Source organism: Hemiscyllium ocellatum, unplaced genomic scaffold (genome assembly GCF_020745735.1).
Source record: "Hemiscyllium ocellatum isolate sHemOce1 unplaced genomic scaffold, sHemOce1.pat.X.cur. scaffold_2375_pat_ctg1, whole genome shotgun sequence".
NCBI lineage: Eukaryota > Metazoa > Chordata > Chondrichthyes > Orectolobiformes > Hemiscylliidae > Hemiscyllium > Hemiscyllium ocellatum.
Genome location: NW_026868069.1, coordinates 1 through 24,721, shown reverse-complemented (window position 1 = coordinate 24,721; position 24,721 = coordinate 1). Strand labels below are relative to the sequence as shown.

At 46.4% G+C, this 24,721-nt stretch overlaps 1 protein-coding gene across 1 annotated transcript in view; it reads left to right on the top strand.

The window, feature by feature from the left end:
• LOC132811744 (ciliogenesis and planar polarity effector 1-like) overlaps window positions 1–24,453 on the top strand; it is a gene marked incomplete at its 3' end in the record, with an annotated part of 54,266 nt that extends 29,813 nt beyond the window's left edge. The window contains exons 5-7 of the mRNA XM_060822844.1: window positions 10,015–10,153; window positions 14,002–14,111; window positions 24,393–24,453. Coding sequence (XP_060678827.1) covers window positions 10,015–10,153; window positions 14,002–14,111; window positions 24,393–24,453 — 310 coding nt within the window. The remainder of the gene's footprint in view (window positions 1–10,014; window positions 10,154–14,001; window positions 14,112–24,392) is intronic.
• Window positions 24,454–24,721: the final 268 nt, after the last annotated feature.

Below are 24,721 nucleotides of genomic sequence, written 5' to 3'. Positions count from 1 at the left end.
ATTTTTATAAGTGACCTGGATGAGGGCGTAGAAGGGTGGGTTAGTAAATTTGCAGACGACACTAAGGTCGGTGGAGTTGTGGATAGTGACGAAGGATGTTGTAGGTTACAGAGAGACATGAATAAGCTGCAGAGCTGGGCTGAGAGGTGGCAAATGGAGTTTAATGCGGACAAGTGTGAGGTGATTCACTTTGGTCGGAGTAACCGGAATGCAAAGTACTGGGCTAATGGTAAGATTCTTGGTAGTGTAGATGAGCAGAGAGATCTCGGTGTCCAGGTACACAGATCCTTGAAAGTTGCCACCCAGGTTGACAGGGTTATTAAGAAGGCATATAGTGTTTTAGCTTTTATTAATAGAGGGATCGAGTCTGTGGGCGGCACGGTGGCACAGTGGTTAGCACTGCTGCCTCACAGCACCTGAGACCCGGGTTCATTTCCCGACTCAGGTGACTGACTGTGTGGAGTTTGCACGTTCTCCCCCGTGTCTGCGTGGGTTTCCTCCGGGTGCTCCGGTTTCCTCCCACAGTCCAAAGATGTGCGGGTCAGGTGAATTGGCCACGCTAAATTGCCCGTAGTGTTAGGTAAGGGGTAAATGTAGGGGTATGGGTGGGTTTCGCTTCGGCGGGTCGGTGTGGACTTGTTGGGCCGAAGGGCCTGTTTCCACACTGTAAGTCTAATCTAAAACCATGAGGTTATGCTGCAGCTGTACAAAACTCTGGTGCGGCTGCACTTGGGGTATTGTGTACAGTTTTGGTCACCGCATTATAGGAAGGATGTGGAAGCTTTGGAAAGGGTGCAGAGGAGATTTACCAGGATGTTGTCTGGTATGGAGGGAAGGTCTTAGGAGGAAAGGCTGAGGGACTTGAGGCTGTTATCGTTAGAGAGAAGAAGGTTGAGAGGTGACTTTTGAGACATATAAGATAATCAGAGGGTTAGATAGGGTGGACAGGGAGAGCCTTTTTCCAAGTATGGTGACGATGAGCACGAGGGGGCATAGCTTTAAATTGAGGGGTGATAGATATAGGACAGATGTCAGAGGTAGTTTCTTTACTCAGAGAGTAGTAAGGGTATGGAATGCTTTGCTTGCAACAGTAGTAGATTCGCCAACTTTAAGTACATTTAAGTTGTTAATGGACAAGCATATGGACGTACATGGAATAGTGTAGGTTAGATGGGCTTCAAATTGGTATGACAGGTCGGTGCAACACCGAGGGCCGAAGGGCCTGTACTAGCTGTAATGTTCTATAGAGATGATCCAGGTAAATTTGAGGTTGGGGTGGATGGTGTTTGTAAAGTGGATGAATTGCTCAACCTCCTCGCGGGAGCACGAGGTGGCGCCAATGCAGTCATCAGTGTAGCGGAGGAAGAGGTGGAGAGTGGTGCTGGTGTAATTACGGAAGATCAACTGTTCTACGTAGCCAACAAAGAGACTGGCATAGCTGGGGCCCATACGTGTGCCCATGGCTACCCCTTTGGTCTGGAGGAAGTGGGAGGATTCGAAGGAGAAATTGTTAAGGGTAAGAACCAGTTCGGCCAAATGAATGAGAGTGTCGGTGGAAGGGTACTGTTGGGGATGTCTGGAGAGGAAAAAATGGAGGGTCTTGGTCGGATACTTGGTAGTGTGGATGAGCAGAGGGATCTTGGTGTCCATGTACCCAGATCTCTGAAAGTTGCCACCCAGGTAAATAGTGCTGTGAAGAAGGCATATGGCGTACTGGGCTTTATTGGTAGAGGAATTGAGTTCCGGAGTCCTGAGGTCATGTTGCAGTTGTATAAGACTCTGGTGCGGCCTCATCTGGAGTATTGTGTGCAGTTTTGGTCGCCATACTATGGGAAGGATGTGGAGGCACTGGAACGGATGCAAAGGAGGTTTACCAGGATGTTGCCTGGCATGGTAGGAAGATCGTATGAGGAAAGGCTGAGGCACTTGGGGCTGTTCTCATTGGAGAAAAGAAGGTTTAGGGGAGACTTGATAGAAGTGTACAAGATGATTAGGGGTTTAGATAGGGTTGACCGTGAGAACCTTTTTCCACGTATGGAGTCAGCTGTTACGAGGGGGCATAGCTTTAAATTAAGGGGTGGTAGGTATAGGACAGATGTTCGGGGTAGATTCTTTACTCAGCGAGTCGTGAGTTCATGGAATGCCCTACCAGTAACAGTGGTGGACTCTCCCTCTTTATGGGCATTTAAACGGGCATTGGATAGACATATGGAGGATAGTGGGCTAGTGTAGGTTAGGGTGGGTTTGGGTCGGCGCTACATCGAGGGCTGAAGGGCCTGTACTGCGCTGTATTTTTCTATGTTCTATGGCTTGGAGGCCCTGGTCATGGTGGATGGAGATGTAGAGGGATTGGATATCCATGGTGAAGATGAGACTTTGGGGCTGGGGAAATGGAAGTCTTGGAGGAGGTGGAGGGCGTGGGTGGTGTCTCGAACGTATATGGGGAGTTCCTGGACTGGGGGGAATAGGACAGTGTCGAGGTAGGTAGAGATGAGTTCAGTGGGGCAGGAGCAGGCTGAGACAATGGGTTAGCCAGGGTGGTCAGGCTTGTGGATCTTGGGAAGGAGGTAGAACCGGGCAGTGCGGGGTTCCCGGACTATGAGGTTGGAAGCTGTGGGTGGGAGATCTCCTGAGGTGATGAGGTTCTGTATGGTCTGGGAGATGATGGTTTGGTGATGGAGGGTGGGGTCGTGGTTGAAGGGGCAGCAGGAAGAGGTGTCCTCGGGTTGGCGTTTGGCTTCAGCGGTGTAGAGGTCAGTGCGCCAGACTACCACTGCGCCTGCTTTATCCGCTAGTTTGATGGTGAGGTTGGGATTGAAGCCTCTTCTAGAATACTGTGTGCAGTTCTGGACAGGGTTCCAAAACAGATTTATCAGGATGTTGCCAGGAATGGAGGGTTTCAGGTATAAAAATAGACTGGACCAACTCGAACCTTTTTCACTGGAGCCTAGGGTTTGAGGGGTGATCTTATAGGGGTTTGTAAGGGGTATAGGTAAGGTGAATAACAAAGGTCTGTTCCGAAGAATGGAGGGAGCTAAAACTATGGGGCATAGGTTTAAGGTCAGAGGAGAACGATTTAAAAAGGACCTGAGGAGCAACTGTTTTTTACACAGCGGTTTGGTTGTGTGTAGAATGAACTTCCAGAGGAAGTGGTAGATGCAGGCACCGTTACAGCATTGAAAAGGCATTTAGATCAGTACATGAAGAGGAAATGTTTGGAACGATATGAGCCAGATGCAGGCAAGAGGGACTGTTTTGTTTGGGATTATGATTGGTGTGAACTGGTTGGACCAAAGGGTCTCTTTCCATGCTGTATGCCTCTATGACTGAATGACTATAAAACTGTACCTTCCAGACACCTTTCCCCATTCTCTGTATCCATCAACCCCCTTCTCCTCAACATCCCCTTCCCCTTACCCATCTCCTTCCGTGTGTAAGTACTGCTTCCCACCCACTGCCACCACTGTATCCCTCAAGCCATAAAACCATAGAAATGATACAGTACAGAAGGGGACCCACCTTGTTCACATCAACTCAAAGACACCCAGATTCCCATCCTAATCCCATCTTCCTGCACATAGCCCATACCCGTGTGGCTTGAACTCCATCTGCCGCTTTCCTGCTCCCTCCACCAACCCATCTCTGTCATAGCTTACATCTATCCAGCTGTACACGCGCAATGTTTGTGTCATCTGCAATTTCTTAATCGTGCCACTCACGTTCAAGTTCAAATCATTAATGTATAAAACAAGCAGCAGATACTGCAGCACTGAGCCCTGAAACAGCTTTCTGTTCTCAGGGTGGCCATTGACCCCTCCCCTTTGTTTCCTGTTACTAAGCTAACTTCAGATCCAATTTGACACTTTACCCTGTATCCAGTGGACTTTCACCTTTTTGATCAGTCTGCCATTTGGAACCTTGTCAAATGTCACTAAAGTCCATGGAGCCAAAATCTCCTGCACTACCTTCATCCATCCTCCATGTCACCTCCTCAAAGAATTCAGTCACATTTGTCAGGCATGACCTGCCTTTAACAAAGCTGTGCTGACTGTCCTGACTAGTTCATGCCTTTCAAAGTGACAGTTTATCTGATCTCAGGATTGATTCTAACAATTTGCCCACAGCTGATGTAAGACTAACAGGATGTAATTGTTTGGCATTTCCTTTATAACTTTATTAAACATTGGAATCACATTTGCATTCTTCTAGTCCTCCAGCATCTCACCTGGAAAATAATCCTCAGAGCATCTGCTATTTTCTCACTGACCCCCTTCAACATTCAAGGGAACAATTCATCTGGGATCTTACTCACTTCCAAGGATTCCAATTCTTCTAACACTTCTCTCTTTGTGATGATTTTGTCTAATATTTCACACCGCTCCTCGTGGATGACTGTCTCCACATTGTTCCTTTCCTTTGTGAGTTTGGGGAAAAACGTTTCATTTAAGTGTCTTCCCATATCCTCTGCATTTTCACTCAGGTTCCCTTCTTCATCTCTGATAGGTCGCACTTTTTTCCTTAACTATTCTTTTGTTCTTTCTATAACAGTAAAACATCTCAGGATTTTTCTTTCTCTTGCTTGCTAGTATATTTTCATGCCATCACTTTGATTTCCTTACTTCTTTTTTTCACTTGACCCCTGTATTCCCTATACTATGATTTGGAGATGATGGTGTTGGACTGGGGTGTACAAAGTTAAAAATCACACAACACCAGGTTATAGTCTAACAGGTTTAATTGGAAGCACTAGCTTTCGGAGTGACGCTCCTTCATCAGGTGGTTGTGGAGAATAAGATTGTAAGACAGAACTTATAGCAAAAGTTTACAGTGTGATGTAACTGAAATTATATATTGAAAAAGACCTGGATTGTTTGTTAAGTCTCTCATCTTTTAGAATGACCATGTTGGTTTCAGTTCTTTCATATGCAAATTGCAAAACCTTTTTAAAAGTTACATTCTCAAGTGAACTTTAACAATTGGTGTCGTGTCGGCCCAGGTAATGTATTGAAGGTGTGAGCTGCCCTGTGTGAGGCTGTCTGCGCCACAATGGTCAGACTGATCTAATCTAAAAAATGGATTTACAGAATCTTACATGGATTCATGCACACACAAGATCTGCTCAGATGAGGAGGAACGTGACTGGCACCTCAAAGTACTCAGGGATGCCCTCATAAGAACGGGGATATGATGCTCAACTCATCGACCGCCAGTTGTGATGTGCCACAGCGAGAACCCGTAATGACCTCAGGAGACAGACACGTGCCAACAGGGTACCCTTCGTTGTTCAGCACTTCCCAGGAGCCGAAAAACTACGCCATGTTCTTCGCAGCCTACAGCACATTATCGATGAGGATGAGCACCTCGCCAACACCTGCCCCACACCTCCACTTCTCACCTTTAAACAATCATCAAACCTCAAATGGATCATTGTTCGTAGTAAACTGCCTGGCCTTCAGGACCACACCATATAACCCTGTCATGGCAGACGCTCCAAGACATGTCAGAGTGTCAATACAGGTACCACCATTACACGTGGGGACACCACCCACCATGTACGCGGCAGGTACTCATGTGACTCGGCCAACGTTGTCTATCTCATACGCTGCAGGCAAGGATGCCCCAAGGCATGGTACATTGGTGAGACCGAGCAGAGGCTACGGCAACGGATGAATGGGCACCACACAACAATCACCAGGCAGGAGTGTTCCCTCCCAGTTGGAGAACACTTCAGCGGTCCGGGACATTCGATTTTAGACCTTCGGGCAACCATCCTCCAAGGCAGACTTCAGGACAGGCAACAACGCAGAGTGACCGAGCGGAGGCTGATAGCCAAGTTCAAAACGCATGGGGATAGCCTCACCTGGGACCTTGGGTTCATGTCACACTACAGGTGACCCCACTGCACTATACACTCTCTCTCTCTCTCTCTCTCTCTCTCTCTCTCTCTCTCTCTCTCTCACACACACACACATTCTCTCTCTCTCTCTCTCTCTCTCTCTCTCTCCAATAGACACATACACTCACGCAGACCCTCTCTCATGCACTCACACATACACCCTCTCACAAACTTAAAACCCTTTACAGTTGCACTCACACACATACACACACTCTCTCACAACCCCCCACACACCCCCATGCACACACACATACACATATATGTTTGTGGGGTGAATTTGTACTTGCAGAATTACATTTTACTTTGCTCAAAAACTGTATGAATCAGTTTTTTTAGATTCGATCAGTCTGACCATTGGGGCACAGACAGTCTCACACAGGGCAACTCACACCTTCAATACATTATCTGGGCACATGACACCAATTGTTAAAGTGCAGTTGAGAATGTAACTTTTTAAAATGTTCTGGGATTCACATATGAAAGAACTGAAACCAAGGTGGTCATTCTAAAAGATGAGAGACTTAACAAACAATCCAGGTCTTTTTCAATATATAATTTCAGTTACATCACACTGTAAACTTTTGCTATAAGTTCTGTCTTACAATCTTATACTCCACAACCACCTGATGAAGGAGCAGTGCTCTGAAAGCCAGTACCTCCAAATAACCCTGTTTGGAATATAACCTGGTGTTGTGTGATTTTTAACTTTGTACTCCCTATACTATGCTATCTGCAGTGTTGAGTTTTTTGTGACTATCATAAGCTTTCTTCTTCTGTTTAATTTTCTGCTATATTTTTAAGACAACAATGGGGGTCAAGATTTGGCAGTCCCATTCTTATTTGTAGAGGGGACCTGTCTGCTGTGTACCGTGAGGATCTCACTCTATGCTGCCTCACATTGGTTAAGCACTGGTTTATACTTTTGCAGGTCCTGTCCAGCCCAACTCAGACACATCACTTCAGTTTTGTAAAACTTGCCATCCCCCAGTTAAAAATCCTTTACTCCTGATTTACGTCTGTCCTTTTCGATATTAATACTAAATCTAATTAATAGAATCCCTACAATGTGGAAGCAGGCCATTCAGTCCACACCAACCCTTTGAAGACTATCCCACCCTGTCCCTGTAACCCGACATTTCCCCCGGCTAATCCACCTAACCTGTACATCCCTGGACACTATGGGGCAATTTAGCATGGCTAATTCACCCTAACCTGCACATCTTTGGACTGTGGGAGGAAACCGGAGCACCCGGAGGAAACCCACGCAGACACGGGCAGAATGTGCAAACTCCACACAGACAGTCGCCCGAGGCTGGAATTGAATCTGGGTGCCTGGTGCTGTGAGGCAGCAGTGCTAACCACTGAGCCACCATGCTGTTCCAGAATTGTGGTCAGTAGCCTCGATATGATGACCAACAGTGACTTCACCCACTTGCCTGTCTTCATTTCCCGAAACTAAATCCAGAATTTGTTTTTAAAAACATTCCTGGACACAGTACATGAAGTTTTCATGCCCAATGCCCCTTTATATTGTTTATAACCCAGTTGATACTGGGATAGTTAAAGTTTCCTACTATTATTGCCCTCTTATTCTTACAGGCAGCAATTTGTCTTCATGTGTTTGACTATCTCTCTCTCACTGTTTGGGAGTCTGCAGTGTCCTTCTAGTAATGTGACTGTCCCTTTTTATTCCTAAACTCAACCCATGAAGTTTCTGTTGTTAACCCATTTTGAGCATCATCCCCTCTCACAACTGGATTGACTCTGTAACTAGCATTGCTATCCCCAATCCTTTTTTGTCACCCAGTCCATCCTGCCTGAAAACTTTACATCAAAGGACATTGAGCTGCCAGTTGTGGCCCACCTTTAGCCAGGTTTCTGTTATAGCAATGACATTGTATTGCCTTGTGTCGGTCTGTGGCCTTAGTTGACCTGCCATCTTTGTAATCCTCCTTGCATTGAGGTATAAACAGCTCAACCCGTCCATTTCCTTTACTGGACATTTCTGAGGCACTGACTACATCACTAACTAATGTTAACCCTCCCATTTCCTAATCTGAATCTGACCCATCTAAACCTACACTTCGGTTCCCTCTTTCCTGCCAGATTAGTTTCAAACTTCACCAATGAAATGATTTGTCCCAACTCTGTCCAGGTACAACCTGCCAGACTTCCCCAGAAACAGTCCCAATCCCTGAAGGATCTAAACCCCTCTCTGGTACACCATTCCTACAGCCATGCATTTATCTGATTGATCCTCTTATTTATGCTTTTTCTAGCATGTGGCACTGAGATTACTATGTTTGAGGTGCTGCATTTTAATTTACATCCTAACTTCCTATGTGTAGCTTTCAGGTCCTCATCTCTTGTTTGCCTTTGTTGTTGTCACCTATATGTACATGACCACTGGCTGTTCACCCTCCCGCCCCAGAATGTCCTGCAGCCGCTCTGTGACATCCCTGACTCCTAGCAGCAGGGAGGCAACATGCCATCCTGGATTCACATCTGTGGCCATACAAACACTTGTCTGTACCCCTGACATTGCCCCTTCGTGAACTTGGGTTGATAGTGCTTTCCCCTGGGAGGTCATTCCCCCACCCACAAACATTAGCCAAAGCAGTACATCTGTCTGAGAGGGGATGACCACAGGGGACCCCTGCACCTCTTTCTTCAGCCTTTTACTTCGTCTGATGGTCATCCATTTCCTTTGTATCTGTGTAATCCTCACCTGTGGTATACCCACCTTGCTAAATGTGCTGTCCACGGTATTCTGAGCATTTCCGGATGCTCCACAGTGAGTCTACCCACAGCTCCCAGCCCCAAAAAGTGGTGAGCCTGTAGCTGTACGTGCTTCTTGCACACATAATCATCAGGGACACTTATTTCCCACAATGCACAAGTGGAGCACACCACAGGCCTGAGGTCTCCTGTCATCACCTTTACCCTTTCAAGAGATTTTAATTAAGCAAGGGACTTTCCTTCATTTCAAACACTTCTGTTGTAATCAAAATGTCCTATCTTTATTTAAGCTAATGTATTATCCTTTAAAAGCTGTAAGAAAGTGCTGTGCAGGTATCACTTACCAATTGACTGTTTCTGCTGGGGCTGCATCAATTTCTAAATTGCTCAGATTGCGACTGAGCACCACACTCAGTCTTTCAACTTCACCTAGTCCCGTCTCACCTTGAGCTGTTTTCACCCAACTCCAAAGCACTCTCGTTTACCCAAGCAGCACTCACAGTACAGTAAGCAGCACATCTGCTTCCTTTCTTTCAACTCTGCACCTTCACCTCCCTAATTCCCCTTCTCACTGCCTCCAGTTTATCCCCGTCCTGCCCAATCCGACTCTGAATTGATCCCTGCCAACCTATTCCACCACTTGGTTACTGCCAGTTTGCTGACTGTCCTTTCCCTGCTGCAGCTTCATCCCCATCAAGGGCCAGAGGGCCGATACTGCACTGTCCTGTTCATTGGGGCAGAGAGCCAGCTCTCTGGAACGTTTCAGAGAACACCTCTGGGACACCCGGACCAATCAACCCAACCGCCCCGTGGCTGAACACTTTAACTCCCCTCCCACTCCATCAAGGACATGCAGGTCCTTGGCCTCCTCCATCGCCAAACCATGGCAACACGACGCCTGGAGGAAGAGCACTTCATCTTCCGCCTGGGAACCCTCCAACCACAAGGGATGAACTCGGATTTCTCCAGTTTCCTCATTTCCCCTCCCCCCCCCTTGTCTCAGTCCCAACGCTCTGACTCAGCACCGCCCTCCTAACCTGCAATCCTCTTCCTGACCTCTCCGCCCCCACCCCACTCCGGCCTATCACCCTCACCTTGACCTCCTTCCACCTATCGCATTTCCAACGGCCCTCCCCCAAGTCCCTCCTCCCTACCTTTTATCTTAGCCTGCTTGGCACACCCTCCTCATTCCTGAAGAAGGGCTTATGCCTGAAACATCGATTCTCCTGCTCCTGCCTGACCTGCTGCGCTTTTCCAGCAACACATTTTTCAGCTCTGATCTCCAACATCTGGAGTCCTCACTTTGCCCTGTGGGAGTTTGAAGGTTGGTTTATAATATTGTCAGTGGTTCCTTAGCTGATCTCTTTGTTTGCTGTTAGATCAGAGGAAAGGCTGGTCTCCATCCACTCCCTCCCTTCCCTGACTCGTTGCTACGTTATGGGAAAGCTCGGAGCAGTTTCTTCAGACCGGGAGCCGGGGGCGATGCAAGCTCTGATGCGATCTCCAGCGCAGTAATCAGTGAGTACATTACCACCGGCTGTCTCCTTGTTTTCCCTTACCTTCTCTCCCTCGGTGTGATGTGACATCCACAGGCACCAACAACGCTCTGCTGCTCACCTGCTGGATGTCGACAGGATCTTTAGCCATGAGCAAACTGCAGCCTAAGCCTGATGTGACTTCCCCAGCAGCTCCGGCCGAGATATGACAAAGCAGAGTGTGGAGCAGGACCCTGCACTGGCTCTCACTCCAATTCTTAAACCAAGGCTGCAGAATCTCACCAAGCATCAGCCTTCCTGAGACCCAGCTGGGCAAGTGGACCTGCTTGACTACATACTACTGACAGGACTATACACTAGCAGCAGGAGGCCATTTAGTCCATTGAACCTGCTATCTATTCAGTATGGTCGTCACTAATATTTCCCAACATTATCCCTTTATACCACTGAGCTAATCAATGTCCTTACTTTAGCTTACAGCACTGTGATTTATCCATGCAATCTGGGGTAGAGAATTCCAAAGGTTCGTCACCTTCTCAGGAAAGGATTTCTCCCCATCTTGGTTATAAGTGGTCCCACTTTATTTTCAAATTATGTCCCCTAGACTCCCATGGGTTCTAGACTCCCATCCAAGGGAAAGTACTGATAGAAACTAACTTGAAGTAATTTTTAGTTTTTTAAAAATGTATTCATGTCAGACAGTCTGGCCCAGGCTGCCGTCCCCCTGAGAACCCGTCACCCTCACCAGTGTTGAAAATTGAAAACAGATTAGCAAACAGATGAGGCTCAGGACAAACAGGGTCTCCTGCATTGCACTCATTCTGTCTGACTGCCTGGAGGTTACCCATTCCCTCACTGCATGGACAATGCTAACTATGGTGTGACCATCTGTCTGCAGATGCTCTCCACACAGCAGAGACTCCAACCAGAAACCAGAGCTGAACACAGTGACACTTCCTGCTAAGGTCCTTGTCCAGGTTACATGCTGGGTCCAGGGTTTCCCTTGCAGCATGTACACTGCACGTGGCTAAGCTGTCTTGTTTATTACAATTAAAGGAAGGACAGTAATTACCCATTACTGCCCAATTAGCTTCCTCCAATTCGCAGCCTGAGGCTGAGTTGTGAAAAGAAGGAAAGGTGAGGAGCCTCCATCTTCTCACTGAACTCCTTTCCTCATCAATCCCGAGGTCCTCTGGAATGGGCAATAACTACTAGCTTAGCCAACAACATTCTCATCCCATGAATAAATAAAAAACAAACTAAAAATTATTTCAAGTTAGGTTTCATTTCAAGTGTCTAGATTAGAGTGGTGCTGGAAAGGTACAGCAGGTCAGGCAGCATCCGAGGAGCAGGAAAATCGACGTTTCGGGCAGGAGCCCTTCATCAGGAATACAGGCAGGGTGCCTGCAGAGTGGAGAGGGGGGTGGGGAGAAAGTAGCATAGAGTACAATAGGTGAGTGGGGGTGGGGATGGTGTAGATGCTCTCTGAGAGTAACTCGAATTGTTGAAGAGTTAACTGTTCGAACTGGATTCCAAGAGTTTGAATTCAGTTGTTTTTTTGCTGTTGTATCAAAGAGGCCTCTGTCAGTGCTACCTTGTCTTGTCCGTATGGAGGACAGTTGAGAGTTAACCAAATTGCTAAATTAAAGAAGAATTAGAGGCTACCACCTCTGGTAGAGAGTGAGGACCGGGCGGTGAGTAATGACACAGAGTTTTACAATAAACAGCACTTACCATTAGACTAGGTTTTTAATGAATTCAAATGCCACCAACTCCACAGTGGGAATCCAACCCATATCCCCAGAACTTTAGCTCAGGTTCTAGACTACTAACACAGTGACATTACCAGGAGGCCACTGCCCCCTGTGTTAGTAACCGTGAGCAGGGGCTGAGGATTGCTTGTTTTGTCGAAATGGAGTATTGAGCCAGTGGGAGGTGGTAAATAGACAGGCAGGTTCCGATCAAAGGACAAACCAATCCAGCACGTCCTTGCTGCTGCTGTGACTTCTTCTCCCCCTCAGAGCCTTCCCTGGGGAACTTCCAGTGGCAGCTTCCTCACAAGCCCTGGGCTGACAAGAGGATGCAACCCTCCCAACCCCTTCCTGCTGACAAAATACTGATGCAGCCAGACAGTTTCTTGTCGTATGGGACATAGTTTGTGATGTTGATTTTTAGCTGGCTTTATGTGGTGAGGAGCTGCTCCAGATCCCAGCCTGCCCCATGTATCATATCCAGGCTGCTTTCAGTCCATTCCTCCAGGGCTGCCATTAGGTGCTGTTGAAATTCAATGTCTTATCCCACTTTCTGTCTTGAAGGTTGCTGTATTTTGCATTAGTGAGGCTTGTGGGTGCACCTGACTGAAGGCAGGACTGGAGTTGTGTGTCAGTCAGAGTGAACCTGCCTCCCCCACACTCTCAGACCCTGACCAGTTACAGGCACTACTGCAAATGTGTTGCTGGTCAAAGCACAGCAGGTTAGGCAGCATCTCAGGAATAGAGAATTCGACGTTTCGAGCATAAGCCCTTCATCAGGAATAGGAGAGAGCCAAGCAGGCTAAGATAAAAGGTAGGAGGAGGGACTAGGGGGAGGGGCGATGGAGGTGGGATAGGTGGAAAGAGGTCAAGGTGAGGGTGGTAGGCCGGAGTGGGGTGGGGGCGGAGAGGTCAGGAAGAAGATTGCAGGTTAGGAGGGCGGTGCTGAGTTGAGGGAACCGACTGAGACAAGGTGGGGGGAGGGGAAATGAGGAAACTGGAGAAATCTGAATCCATACCTTGTGGTTGGAGGGTTCCCAGGCGGAAGATGAGGCGCTCCTCCTCCAGCCGTCGTGTAGTTGTGTTCTGCCGGTGGAGGAGTCCAAGGACCTGCATGTCCTCGGTGGAGTGGGAGCGGGAGTTAAAGTGTTGAGCCACAGGGTGGTTGGGTTGGTTGGTTCGGGCGGCCCGGAGGTGTTCTCTGAAGCGTTCCGCAAGTAAGCGGCCTGTCTCACCAACCCAATCACCCCGTGGCTCAACACTTTAACTCTCCCTCCCACTCCACCGAGGACATGCAGGTCCTTGGACTCCTCCACCGCAGAACATAACAACACGACGGCTGGAGGAGGAGCGCCTCATCTTCCGCCTGGGAACCCTCCAACCACAAGGTATGAATTCAGATTTCTCCAGTTTCCTCATTTCCCCTCCCCCCACCTTGTCTCAGTCGGTTCCCTCAACTCAGCACCGCCCTCCTAACCTGCAATCCTCTTCCTGACCTCTCCGCCCCCACCCCACTCCGGGCCTATCACCCTCACCTTGACCTCCTTCCACCTATCCCACCTCCATCGCCCCTCCCCCTAGTCCCTCCTCCCTACCTTTTATCTTAGCCTGCTTGGCTCTCTCCTATTCCTGATGAAGGGCTTATGCTCGAAACGTCGAATTCTCTATTCCTGAGATGCTGCCTGGCCTGCTGTGCTTTGACCAGCAACACATTTGCAGCTGTGATCTCCAGCATCTGCAGACCTCATTTTTTACAGTTACAGGCACTAGACCATGGACAAGCCTGAGGAACGTGAACAGGGTTTGGGAGAAGGGTAGTTGTGTGGATGTAAGAGAGAAGTATGGAAGAATCACACAGGTTGATGAAGAGAATGACAAAGTAGAAAGAGAGTGAGATATCAGGGAAAAGGGATTCCTGGATAGGGATAGGACAGACTGGAGAGTGACAGGGAAGGTCAGGGTGGTAACAGAGAGAGATTACCTGATGCTGGAGATAAATCAGTGCTCACTGTCATCATTATCAACAGCAGCAGTCACATTGTGTAGCGTGCAGACTGAGCTGTGGCAGTGCTGCCTGAAGGCTGTCATTGTAACATGCCCTTGTGTCTTTGCCTGGCAGGCTGTTTTCGAGACCTGTGTGGATTGTGCTGGATGTTCCATGTCCGTGAAAGACTGAGTGAGAGCTGTCGCAAATATCAAAAAGCCAGAGACAATACCAGATCCTCTCAGGTACTTTCCCTGACCCTGATGTACAAAGCTCTGAGAATAGAAGGAATGAACACAGGACAATTTAGTGATCTATGCCTTTTAAGGTGTTTGTTATGGTGTTGAGCTTTGTCTGGGAGCTGCCTGTTAATTCCTAGAAATGTAGAAACTAGGAGCATGAAGAGGCCATTCGGCCCCCTGTGCTGCTCTGCCCCACAGTATGATCATGGTTGACCCTGTATCTCAAAGCCACAGCCCTGCTTTCTCCCCATACTTTTACACACTTCTAGTGTCTAGAAATCTAAATGTTTCTTTTTTTAAATATATTCAGTGACTTGTTAGAGAATTTGACAAGTTTACCACCTTTTATGTGAAGACATTTCACAGCAGAGGCAATATCCAGAGACCCAGGTAGTGTTCTAGGTCTCAAGTTTGAAATCAACAAAAAAAAACTGCAATTAAGAGTCCAATGATGCCCATGAAAGCATTGTTGATTGATTGAAAGATCTATCTGGTGTTTATATGTGACTCCAGTCCCACAGCAATGTGGGTGACTCTTTACTGCCCTCTGGGCAATGAGGAGTGCACGCCCAGCAAGATTCTCCTCACCCCAGTGTGAAATGGCTCATCACATAGCCCGAGACTTTATCCAGCATTGTCCCGCCTTGTCAGAATTTCACTGAGTGAAACTTACACAGAAGAGTGTTTCTCTGATCACAAATGGTGCCAGACCTGCTGAGGTTCTCCATCCCCTTCTGCCTGACAAACTCAGGTCAAAAGGAAATGCTCATCAGGTTTCTGTACTTAACAGAAAATCATTGTTCACGACAAGCAGATGGTCTTCCATCCTTGGCCCTGACGAAATCTGAATTGCTGACTCATTTCTCTATATAACATCACCTGAACCATGTTTAAATTCCTTTTTCGTAAACAGACACACAAAGGTAGACGTAGCACGGATATTAACAACAACTAAAATCAAAATAAATCAGGGAAGTACACTTCAATAGCACCAAAACAGAAGATGCTGGATAAACTCAGCAGAGCTGGCAGCATTAATGGAGAGAGAACAGAGTGAGGGTTTGAGCTCGGTAACCCCACCTCAGAGGTTATAATGAGAAGCTCTTCTTCTCAACCTCACCCCTTTGCCTGTGGCGTGGTGACCTGAAGGTTAAACTGCCACCAGTCACCTTTCCCAACGAGAGCTGGGACTGTGACAACTTCATCTCACTCTTGGTTCCTTGCCATTGACACGTGGTGGTTTGCACATCAATGCTGTTTTATTCACTGGTTGAGAATTGGTGCTTTTACTGTTTCTGAAGGAATTTAGTTCTCCTTGGAGAGAGGATTGTGATAAAAGGTGAGTAGATGCCAGCCAGTTGTTCCTGGAGATTTTTAGGTATTGATACACAGGAGAGAGAGAGAGAGAGAGAGAGAGAGATACAGCGCAGTACAGGCCCTTCGGCCCTCGATGTTGCGCCGACCGAATCCTACCTAACCTATACTGCCCAATAACTTCCAAATGCCTATCCAATGCCCGCTTAAATGACCATTCTTGCTTTCTTGCTGCTTTCACTGCATAAGTTATGTTCCCCTGCTGCATTGGCACCACACAAGCCATGGTCACCTGGTTAGGAACCAAGCAAAACATTTGTTTACCTGAGTTCAGATCCATCCGCTCCTTTCTGTCTCATCGAATCTACAGTACAGAGGAGGCCCTTTGGCCCATCGAATCTATACTGTGAAAAGTACACTACAACCTACACAAGCCCCATTTTCCCACACTACATTCATAACCTTGAATGTTATGGCGTTTCAGGTGTTCAACCGAGTGCTTTTTAAAGGTTGTAAGGTTTCCTATCTCAACCAACTTCTCAGGCAGCGCATTGTACACCTCATCACTCTCTTGGTGAAAGTGATTTTCCTCAAATCTCATCTCAACCCCCTGCCTTTCACTTAAAGATTATGCCACCTAGCTATTGACCTCTGAACTAAGGGAACCGCTGCTCTCTATTCACCTTGCCTATTATCCTCATAACCTTACAAAGCTCTATTAAGTCTTTGTATCCTTATCTCCTTACACTCTAACAGTTCTAGAAAAGATACAACATTGTATACACCTCACAGTGTGCTCCAGCAAATGTGATTTTTTTTGATATAACTGCAGGATCACTTTGCCTTGTCTCCCTGGATTAAAGCACCATTTTTCTTTTTTAAGTCCACAGTCCAAAAATAAAAAGATATGGACTTTACAATATCCACAAACATCCATTCACTCCATTACTGACACTCAGTAGGAGCACTGTGTTCTATTTATGAGATGCACTGCAGGATTTCACCAAAGGTCTTTAGACAGTACCTTCCAAACCTACAGCCGCTTCTAGAAGGCTAAGGATAGGGATTAGGACAGCAGATCCATGGGAACAGCATCACCGGCAAGTTCCCACTAAGCCATACAACATTCTGACTTGAAGTTTTATTCGTGTTATTCAGTCAAAGATCATTAGAAATAGAGAATGTGAGGACTGCAGGTGCTGGAGATCAGAGTTGAGAGTGTGGTGCTGGAAAAGCACAGCAGGTCAGGCAGCATCTGAGGAGCAGGAAAATCGCCATTTCAGGCTAGAGTCCTTCATCATGAGAAGTAGGACTTTTAGCCCATCAGGGCTGGTCCACCTCTCAGTGAGATCACAAATGATCTAATAATCTTCAACTCCACTATCCTGCCTTTCCTTTCGATTCATTTATGATTAAAAATCTGTCTATCTTAGCCCTGAGTATACTTAACAACCCAGTGGCTTGACTACTATCTGTGGTAACTGGAGTGATTGTAACGAGCTAAGCCCCTGGACATCATAGAATATGAGTTCCCTGATTTGAGCTGTTAATCGGGTCCAATCAGGGAGATCTGGCTGATAGAAAAGAGTGAATGTCAGGAAAATAGATGTTCTGAATACCGACTCAGTAAGAAGCTGTACTGCTGTCAAGTGATTGATGATGGGATACTGGCCTCTGAAGAGTTAATTCATTGGCGATGAAGATCAAACCTGATCCTGAAGAAACTCGCTCGCAACAGTCGTTTTGAAGTTGGGTGTAAAAACTTTTTAACATGATGTCTTTGTTGGGAAGCTTGTCATGTTGGATCCTACTATTGAGGACCAGGCCCAGACACCCTGGAAAGGACAGGTTATTTTTTTCTGGGCAACCCACATTATAGCAGATCAAAAAACAAGTAATTTTTCTGAAAGCCTGGTGTTACAACACGGGGTAAACCCTCCTGCTTAATTTAAACCAGCAACACAGAAAAAATTTATCCCCTGCAGTAATCTGTGAAAATTCAAGAGGCCAAGAACTATTTAAAGTAAACACTAACCACTTGATTTCTTAAAGTCTAACAGAGAATAACTAGCTAACAACTATTTACAGCTCCTTCCTCTAAATAATCTTTTATCTTCCCTTCTATCGTACTAGTCCAATAAAACCCCCGAGTGAAATTTACCAAAAAATTCAAATTTCAAAACCAGCCAGCTATCAATCTGCTCTTGGTATCTTCCTGTGTAGATTTTTTTCTTCTTAGGGATTTCTGTTTCACAGGTCACTGATCGATAAAGGTGCCTTTAAGAGAGCTGTGTTTTGGGCAGTCTGTGCATGCTGGTGGCTTGGCGTTCTTTCTCAATTGTTCACATTTTCCTGGTCTTATATCCTCAGAGGTTCAGATTATGTCATTGGTTTTTAATTTTGTCAGTATGCTAAATACAAACTTGGTTGGAATTTGGTTTTTTTTGGGAGAATAATTTAAACTGATTGGCTGACTTTAAATTTGTTTTTGTCTCCAGGCAACCAGCTACAGTGAGCTGTTTTAACCAAATGTTACATTGTTACCTTGTTCAGAACACCTTGTGCTATCAGATAGTGTAACTTTCTTAAAGGGGCAGGACATCCACATCTTCATAACACTGTGGAGTTGCAGCTTTTTCTGTCATTAAGAGACTAAATTTTTCTGAGGTACCAGATACTAAAACCATTCCACAATTGATTGACATAGTTAAGGAATATTATGATCCCAAGCCTCCTTTAATTCTGAGATACCATTGCTTTTACTTGCCAATTCGAGAACCAGGGGAATCCATTTTAGGGTATTTGACTAGGTTAAGACAGCTGACAGAAGTCTGTGAATTTGATTTAACCCTTAATGAGATGCTTAGAAAGATGCGTTCTTCCTCCAGGCGTCAGGCGGTGTGGGACTGGTGGTGCCGGAGGCCCAGGACCTGCATGTCCTGGAAGAACGCCTTATTTCCACCTCGGAACACTTCAACCCCAGGGCATCAATGTGGACTTCATCAGTTTCCTCATTTCCCCCCTCCCCCCCACCTTACCCTAGTTCCAACCTTCCAGCTCAGCACTGTCCCCATGACCTGTCCCACCGGCCCATCTCCCTTCCCACCTATCCACTCCACCCTCCCCTCTGACCTATCACCTTCATCCCCACTCCCATCCACCTATTGTACTCTTTGCTACCTTCTCCCCAGCCCCCCCCCCCCTCCCATTTATCTTCCACCCCCGAGGCTCTCAGCCTCATTCCTGATGAAGGACTCTTGCCCGAAATGTTGATTTTCCTGCTTCTCAGTTGCTGCCTGACGTGCTGTGCTTTTCCAGCACCACAATAATCTTGACTCTGACCTCCAGCATCTGAAGTCCTCACTTTCACCTAAATGCTTAGAGTCTGCCTAGTACATGGGATTAATGATGTGACAGTGCAGAAACGCCGACCAGCTGGAGCCCAACAGGCCCTGCGACTGACTTTATCATTGGGAAATGAGGCATGTGGAGCCTCTGAGTTGCGATGGAAGTCGACACCCTCACCTGTCCGACTGAGGAAATACCTTGGTAAGAGTAACTCTAGGTCAGCTCACAGCAAAACCCCAAATCAAAGCCAAGTCTCAACTAAACAATTACAATTTTCTTCAGGATTCTCCCCAGTAGGACATTGTAATTGGTGTCAATATGCAGATTGGAACAGTAATAGTCTTAGATGGAGTAGGATCTGTATCCAGGAGCTGAAAATGTGTTGCTGGAAAAGCACAGCAGGTCAGGCAGCATCCAAGGAGCAGGAGAATCAACGTTTCGGGCATGAGCCTTTCTTCAGCCTTTGGATGCTGCCTGACCTGCTGCGCTTTTCCAGCAACACGTTTTCAGCTCTGATCTCCAGCATCTGCAGACCTCACTCTTTCCTCTATATCCAGGAGGGTTTCCAAGAGAGTTTGTACCCTGGAAACTTCACCTGTACCTGGTTTGAAACAGTTAAGTTGCTTAGCAACCTCCAAACCATGGTAAGTGTCTGGTTAAATGGCAGTCTGGTTCAAATGGAGGTCTATCCTGGTGCGGCTGTATCAGTGATCGCAGAACCCGTTTCTACTAAACCCGGTCCCTAGCTTAGAGGATTTGTATGGAAAGCTGGCAGGTGGGTTGTCCTTCACAAAGCTTGACATGAGCCATGCTTACTTACAATTATGTTTAATCCAGGATTCTCAGAAGTATGTAACAGTTAATATCCACAAGAGCCTGTCCCAATATACATTTCACTTTCTCAGCGGATGGTGGAGTATATTTTACGAGGTTTACCATTTACGTTGATGACATCCCGACAACAGGAAAAATGAATAAGGTAGACTGGAAGAACCTGGCTATAGTCCTAAAGCATTTCTCCAAAGCAGGCAGACCCCTAGGAAGGGAAAAAATGTACGTACCAGCTCCTCCTCAAGTGACTGGGCTTCTGGGTCAACAAGGCTGGGCCACATCTAATGGAAGATAACGTGAGGGTGATCAAAGGTGCCCCAGCTCCCATATCTTTCTAGAAGCTCAGGTCATTTCTGGGTCTGTTAAATTATTACGGGAAGTTCTTACATACCCTGGCATCCATCCTGGCACCATTGCGTCAACTCATGAAAAAGGTTAAATTTGGAAATGTTCTCATAGACAGGCCCTAGCATTGAGGCAAAAACAATGACTGCAGATGCTGGAAACCAGATTCTGGATCAGTGGTGCTGGAAGAGCACAGCAGTTCAGGCAGCATCCGAGGAGCAGCGAAATCGACGTTTCGGGCAAAAGCCCTTCATCAGGCCCTAGCATTGGATGAAATAATCGAACAAACTATCATGCTTTTGGTGATGGCACACTGTGATCCCAAGAATGACATGTATTGACATGTAATCCCTCCCCATCTGGTATCAGGTTGGTTTTAGCTCATTGGTGGTCCCCTGGAGAGAAATGCCCAATAGCTTATGTATTCAGGACTTTGGCTAATGCAGAGCGTAAAATCACCCAGATAGAGAAAGAAGTCATATTTGGAGTCAGGAGGTTCCACCAATACCTTTATGGGTGAAATGTGAGATAATCATGAACTTTGCTTAAAGTGGACAAGGCAGTGCCGCCCATGAACACCGTCTGGGAGGCTGAGTACAAATGTGGTTGCTTTGAGCTGGCTTCCATTAGCAAATATATCACCTATGGTAGCCCCAATGGAAGATTCAATCATGATATTGAATTTTCTAGACACATTCCAGTCACAGCTAACAATATCAAACATTGCTCACAGAAAGATCCAGTCCTTTCCAAATTGAAACAATTGGGACTAATGGGGAAAACCAAAGGGTCATCGCAGCTAGAATTGAAAACTTTTTTGGACATGGAGAGACCTGCTCATGGTAGAGGACGGCATATTGTTGACAAGAGTGATTGTCCCAAGCAAAGGTTGCCATCAAAAACTGGCTGAATTCCACCAGGATCATCCAGGGGCCTCCAAAATGTCAATGTTGGTAAGGAGCTGTGTCTGGTGGGCAGGCTTGAACACAGACATAGCTGTGTTGGTGGGACAATGCCGAGAGTGTCAACAAGGACAAAATTGACCTCCAGCAGCTTCCCTGCACCCATGGGAATGGATGGATAAACCTTGGACCAAGTTCCATGTCGACTATGGAGGAGGTCCTGTCATGGGTGGAATTATTTTTGTCATTATAAAAGCCCATTCAAAGTGGCTGGTTGTGCTGGAGTGCACTCATCAAACAGTGAGGAATGATCGCAAAATTGGGCAAACCCTTTGTAACATATGGAGCCTTGGAAGTATTGGTCACAGATAATGGGTCCTCGTTTACCAGCAGAGACTTTAGTTACTTCTTAATCTGTGATTCTATGGTTAACTTGAATGGGAATTCAAAATTCTAGGATTGTTCCATCCCACCCATCATCCAATGGCCTGTCAGAGAGAATGGGTCAAACTTTGAAGGCTGGACTGATGAAGCAGCCAGTAGTCTCACTAGATATCAAACTGTCATGGTTCTTGTTGGTTATAGTACCACCCCATTGCAGCTACAGGAATAGCACCAACAGAGTTGGTGACGGGAAGAAGACACCCCACCAGGATAAATCTGATATTCCCATACATGGGGGAAGGTGAAACAGCATCAATGCTGAACCCAGACTACACCAAGCGAGAGGGACAGTTTGATACAAGGGACAAAATTCAGGGCAAGAATCAGGAAAATGGCTCCACATGGTCAGAGGATTGATCGATGTGAACTTATAAACTTCGGGTAGGTGTGACTGTCCTGAATAAGCATGTGGACTATTTGAAAGCTGCAAATTCTCAGACTGTATGGGAGCACATCTTACCCTGCCCCGAGGAGCCTTCAGAGACACTCCAGGGACTCATTGGTTTACCGTCTCCATCAAACATTGCTGAATCAGAGCTGGACATGATGGAAGGAGCCACCATGACACTTCTCCGTCTGGAAGAAGGGAGTGAAAGTGTAGCAGGGCGCTTCAGGCACAAGAGGCAAGCTCGCATTCATTACACACCTCCTCGATCGCATTCCGAGTTGGAGGAACCTGACCTCGTGTTGAAAAGAAACAGACTGCACTGTGTCCCTGGACTCGGGGAGGGATATCGTGATTGCAATGAGGTCAGCCAGTTGGACATTATAGAGGATGAGTTCCCTATTTGGGGCTGTTAGTCTGGTCCAATCAGGGTAAGCTGTCTGAGCCACAAGGATACTGGGACCCTGAATGTCTGACTTAGTGAGAGGCTATTGTCAAAGGCTATGTATTTCTAAATAATGATGATTGGTGATGGGATACTGGCCTCTGAAGAATTATTTCACAAACAAATTCCACAGATTGACTTGCCTCTGAGAGAAGAAAGTCGTCTTCATTTCTGTCTTAAATGTGCAATTCCTTATTCTGAGATTATATTCTCTGATCTTAGACTCTCCCCAAAAAACCCTGTCTGTATCTACCCTGCTGAATCCCCACGGGATCTTGTATGTTTCAATGAGTTTGCCTTCGTTCCTCTAAACACCAGTGAGTAAAGGTGAACCCTACACAATCTCTCCTCCATACCCCAGCAGCTGACTGAAAATTCTTTGGACAATCTCCAGCGTGAGTAAAAGGACCCAAAACTGTTCACTATGTTCCAGTTGTGGTCTGACTCATGACTTGTATAGTTTTAGCGAAATCTCCTTAGGTTTATACTCCACTCCCTTTGAACAAAGGCCAGCATTCATTTACTTTCCTTGTTACCATTGAACCCTGGATGCTGGCTTTTAGTGATTCACAGACAAGGATCCCTCTGCTCTGCAGCTCTTGGCAGTCTGTATCCATTATTTAAATAACTTTCAGCCCCTCTATTCTCACTGCCAAAGTGCATAACCGCACATTTCCCACATGACATTCCACCTTCCAGGATTTTACCGCTCACTTAACCTGTCTGTGTCCCACTGCCGACTATTTGTGTCATCCTCAGTACTTGCCTTCTCCTTTCTTTTTGTGTCATCTGCAAATTTGGTGAAAGTGCATGTACTTCCCTCATCCAAGCCATCAGTATATGATAAATAAGCATGGCCTCAGCACTGTTCTCTTTGGCACTCCACTTGTTACAGATGTCATCCTGAAAATGCCTCCCTTATCTCAACTCCATCCTCTGTTTTGTTAGCCAATCCTCTATCCACGCTAACATTATATCCACCTTTTCTCTTTAATTCTGTTTATGACCACCTCAAAGAATTCTGTTATTTGAAATTCTTTCATGGGATGTGGATGTTTCTGGCTGGTCCAGTATTTATTGCCTGTCCCTAACTACTGACCTGACGACACTGCTTCACCCTGACTGGCTGAAGGGAGAGAGAGAAGTCACAGTCTTCTGACCTAAGGGCCTGCCTTAGTCTCACTCCATTTAACCTGCTGGATGGTTAAGGGAGGAGCTGTTAGTTTTCTGAGGTGTTCTTCTATCATTAAACCAGATGGCTTTTTGGAACAATAAATGAAAGTGGTTGCGCGATCGTCATTAGACCAGCTTTTTATTCCAGACATTATTGAACTAACATTTCACCATCTGCACAGAGTATTAGCCTATGGTTCTGGATCACTGGTACAGTGACACCACCTGCTCCTACTGTGCTTTTCCAGCATCACTCTAATCTAGACATCACCATTACACCCACTGCCTCACTCTGAAACCACTGGGGTGTATGAAAAAGGGAGGAGAGTGATCAGCTAGGTCGTGTTCCACTGGGGCTTACAGCAGGAGACCAGAGTAATCCCACCCTGACATACTCATCTGGTGGATCAACAACTGGGCTCCCATTCTAGACCCAACAAATCTTTATATACCTTTCAGACATGATTAATCACAAGACTTTCTAACCCTAGTGGATCCTTTATTGCTCTAGGCCCAAGATCACCATGCCAAGTTCAGTGGATCACACTGTTCCCTTTCCCTGTTCAGTCAATCTCCTACCTTCAGCCTCAATGGATCAAACTCTAAACCATTCCCTCAGTCACTCTGGATCACTCCCTTTCCCTCAGTCCCACTGGATCAATCTCTTTCTCCTCCACCCCCCTTGCCTCAGTCCCACTGGATCACTCACCCCTCTGCCCTCAGTACCACTGGATTACTCCACTTCACCTTCCTCAGTCCCACAGGATAGCTGCTGGTTAATCTTTCAGTGGGCAGGCTTCCTGTTGCTGGGATCTGCTGTTCAGAGATTTGGTTCAGTGTGCGTTCATACGCCTGTCTCCCTATCAGCTGTGTGCATTCTCAAACAGAAAGTTTCCATCGGCCCTTCATAAATCACCTTCTGATGGAATGCTGGGTATGCCATTGATAATCACATCCCATAATCGAATGAAGGAGTAAAGAGGAGTTTCCAATATAATTGGCACTGACAAAGTTACCTTGATATAAGACGGGTGTCTAGTTAAGAGTGGACTAGTTACTGATATTATTCACAATGCCCGGATTTCATGTGTTTGTAGAACTACGAGGTGACAACAGATTATGATGCTGCTGTGGTTGACCACTGTCTGAATTCCTGGAGTGGGCTTGTCGAATGCTACCCTTCGCTAGGTTCCTGAATGTGGAGGAGTTGATACAGGACATCATCCTCAGCTTGGTTAGTGAGCTGCCTCCAATCAGAAAGGTAAGAACACACTTCAGAAAAACAATCTGCTTGGTTACAGTAGGCAACTAGGAAAAGAGGGAAGATGCTGAGGTGAGGGCAGAGGCTAGGACTGCAGAACATAGCCATCATCCCATCATGTTCATCACATACTATTGTTGAATGTACATTTGGGAGGCTTGATCA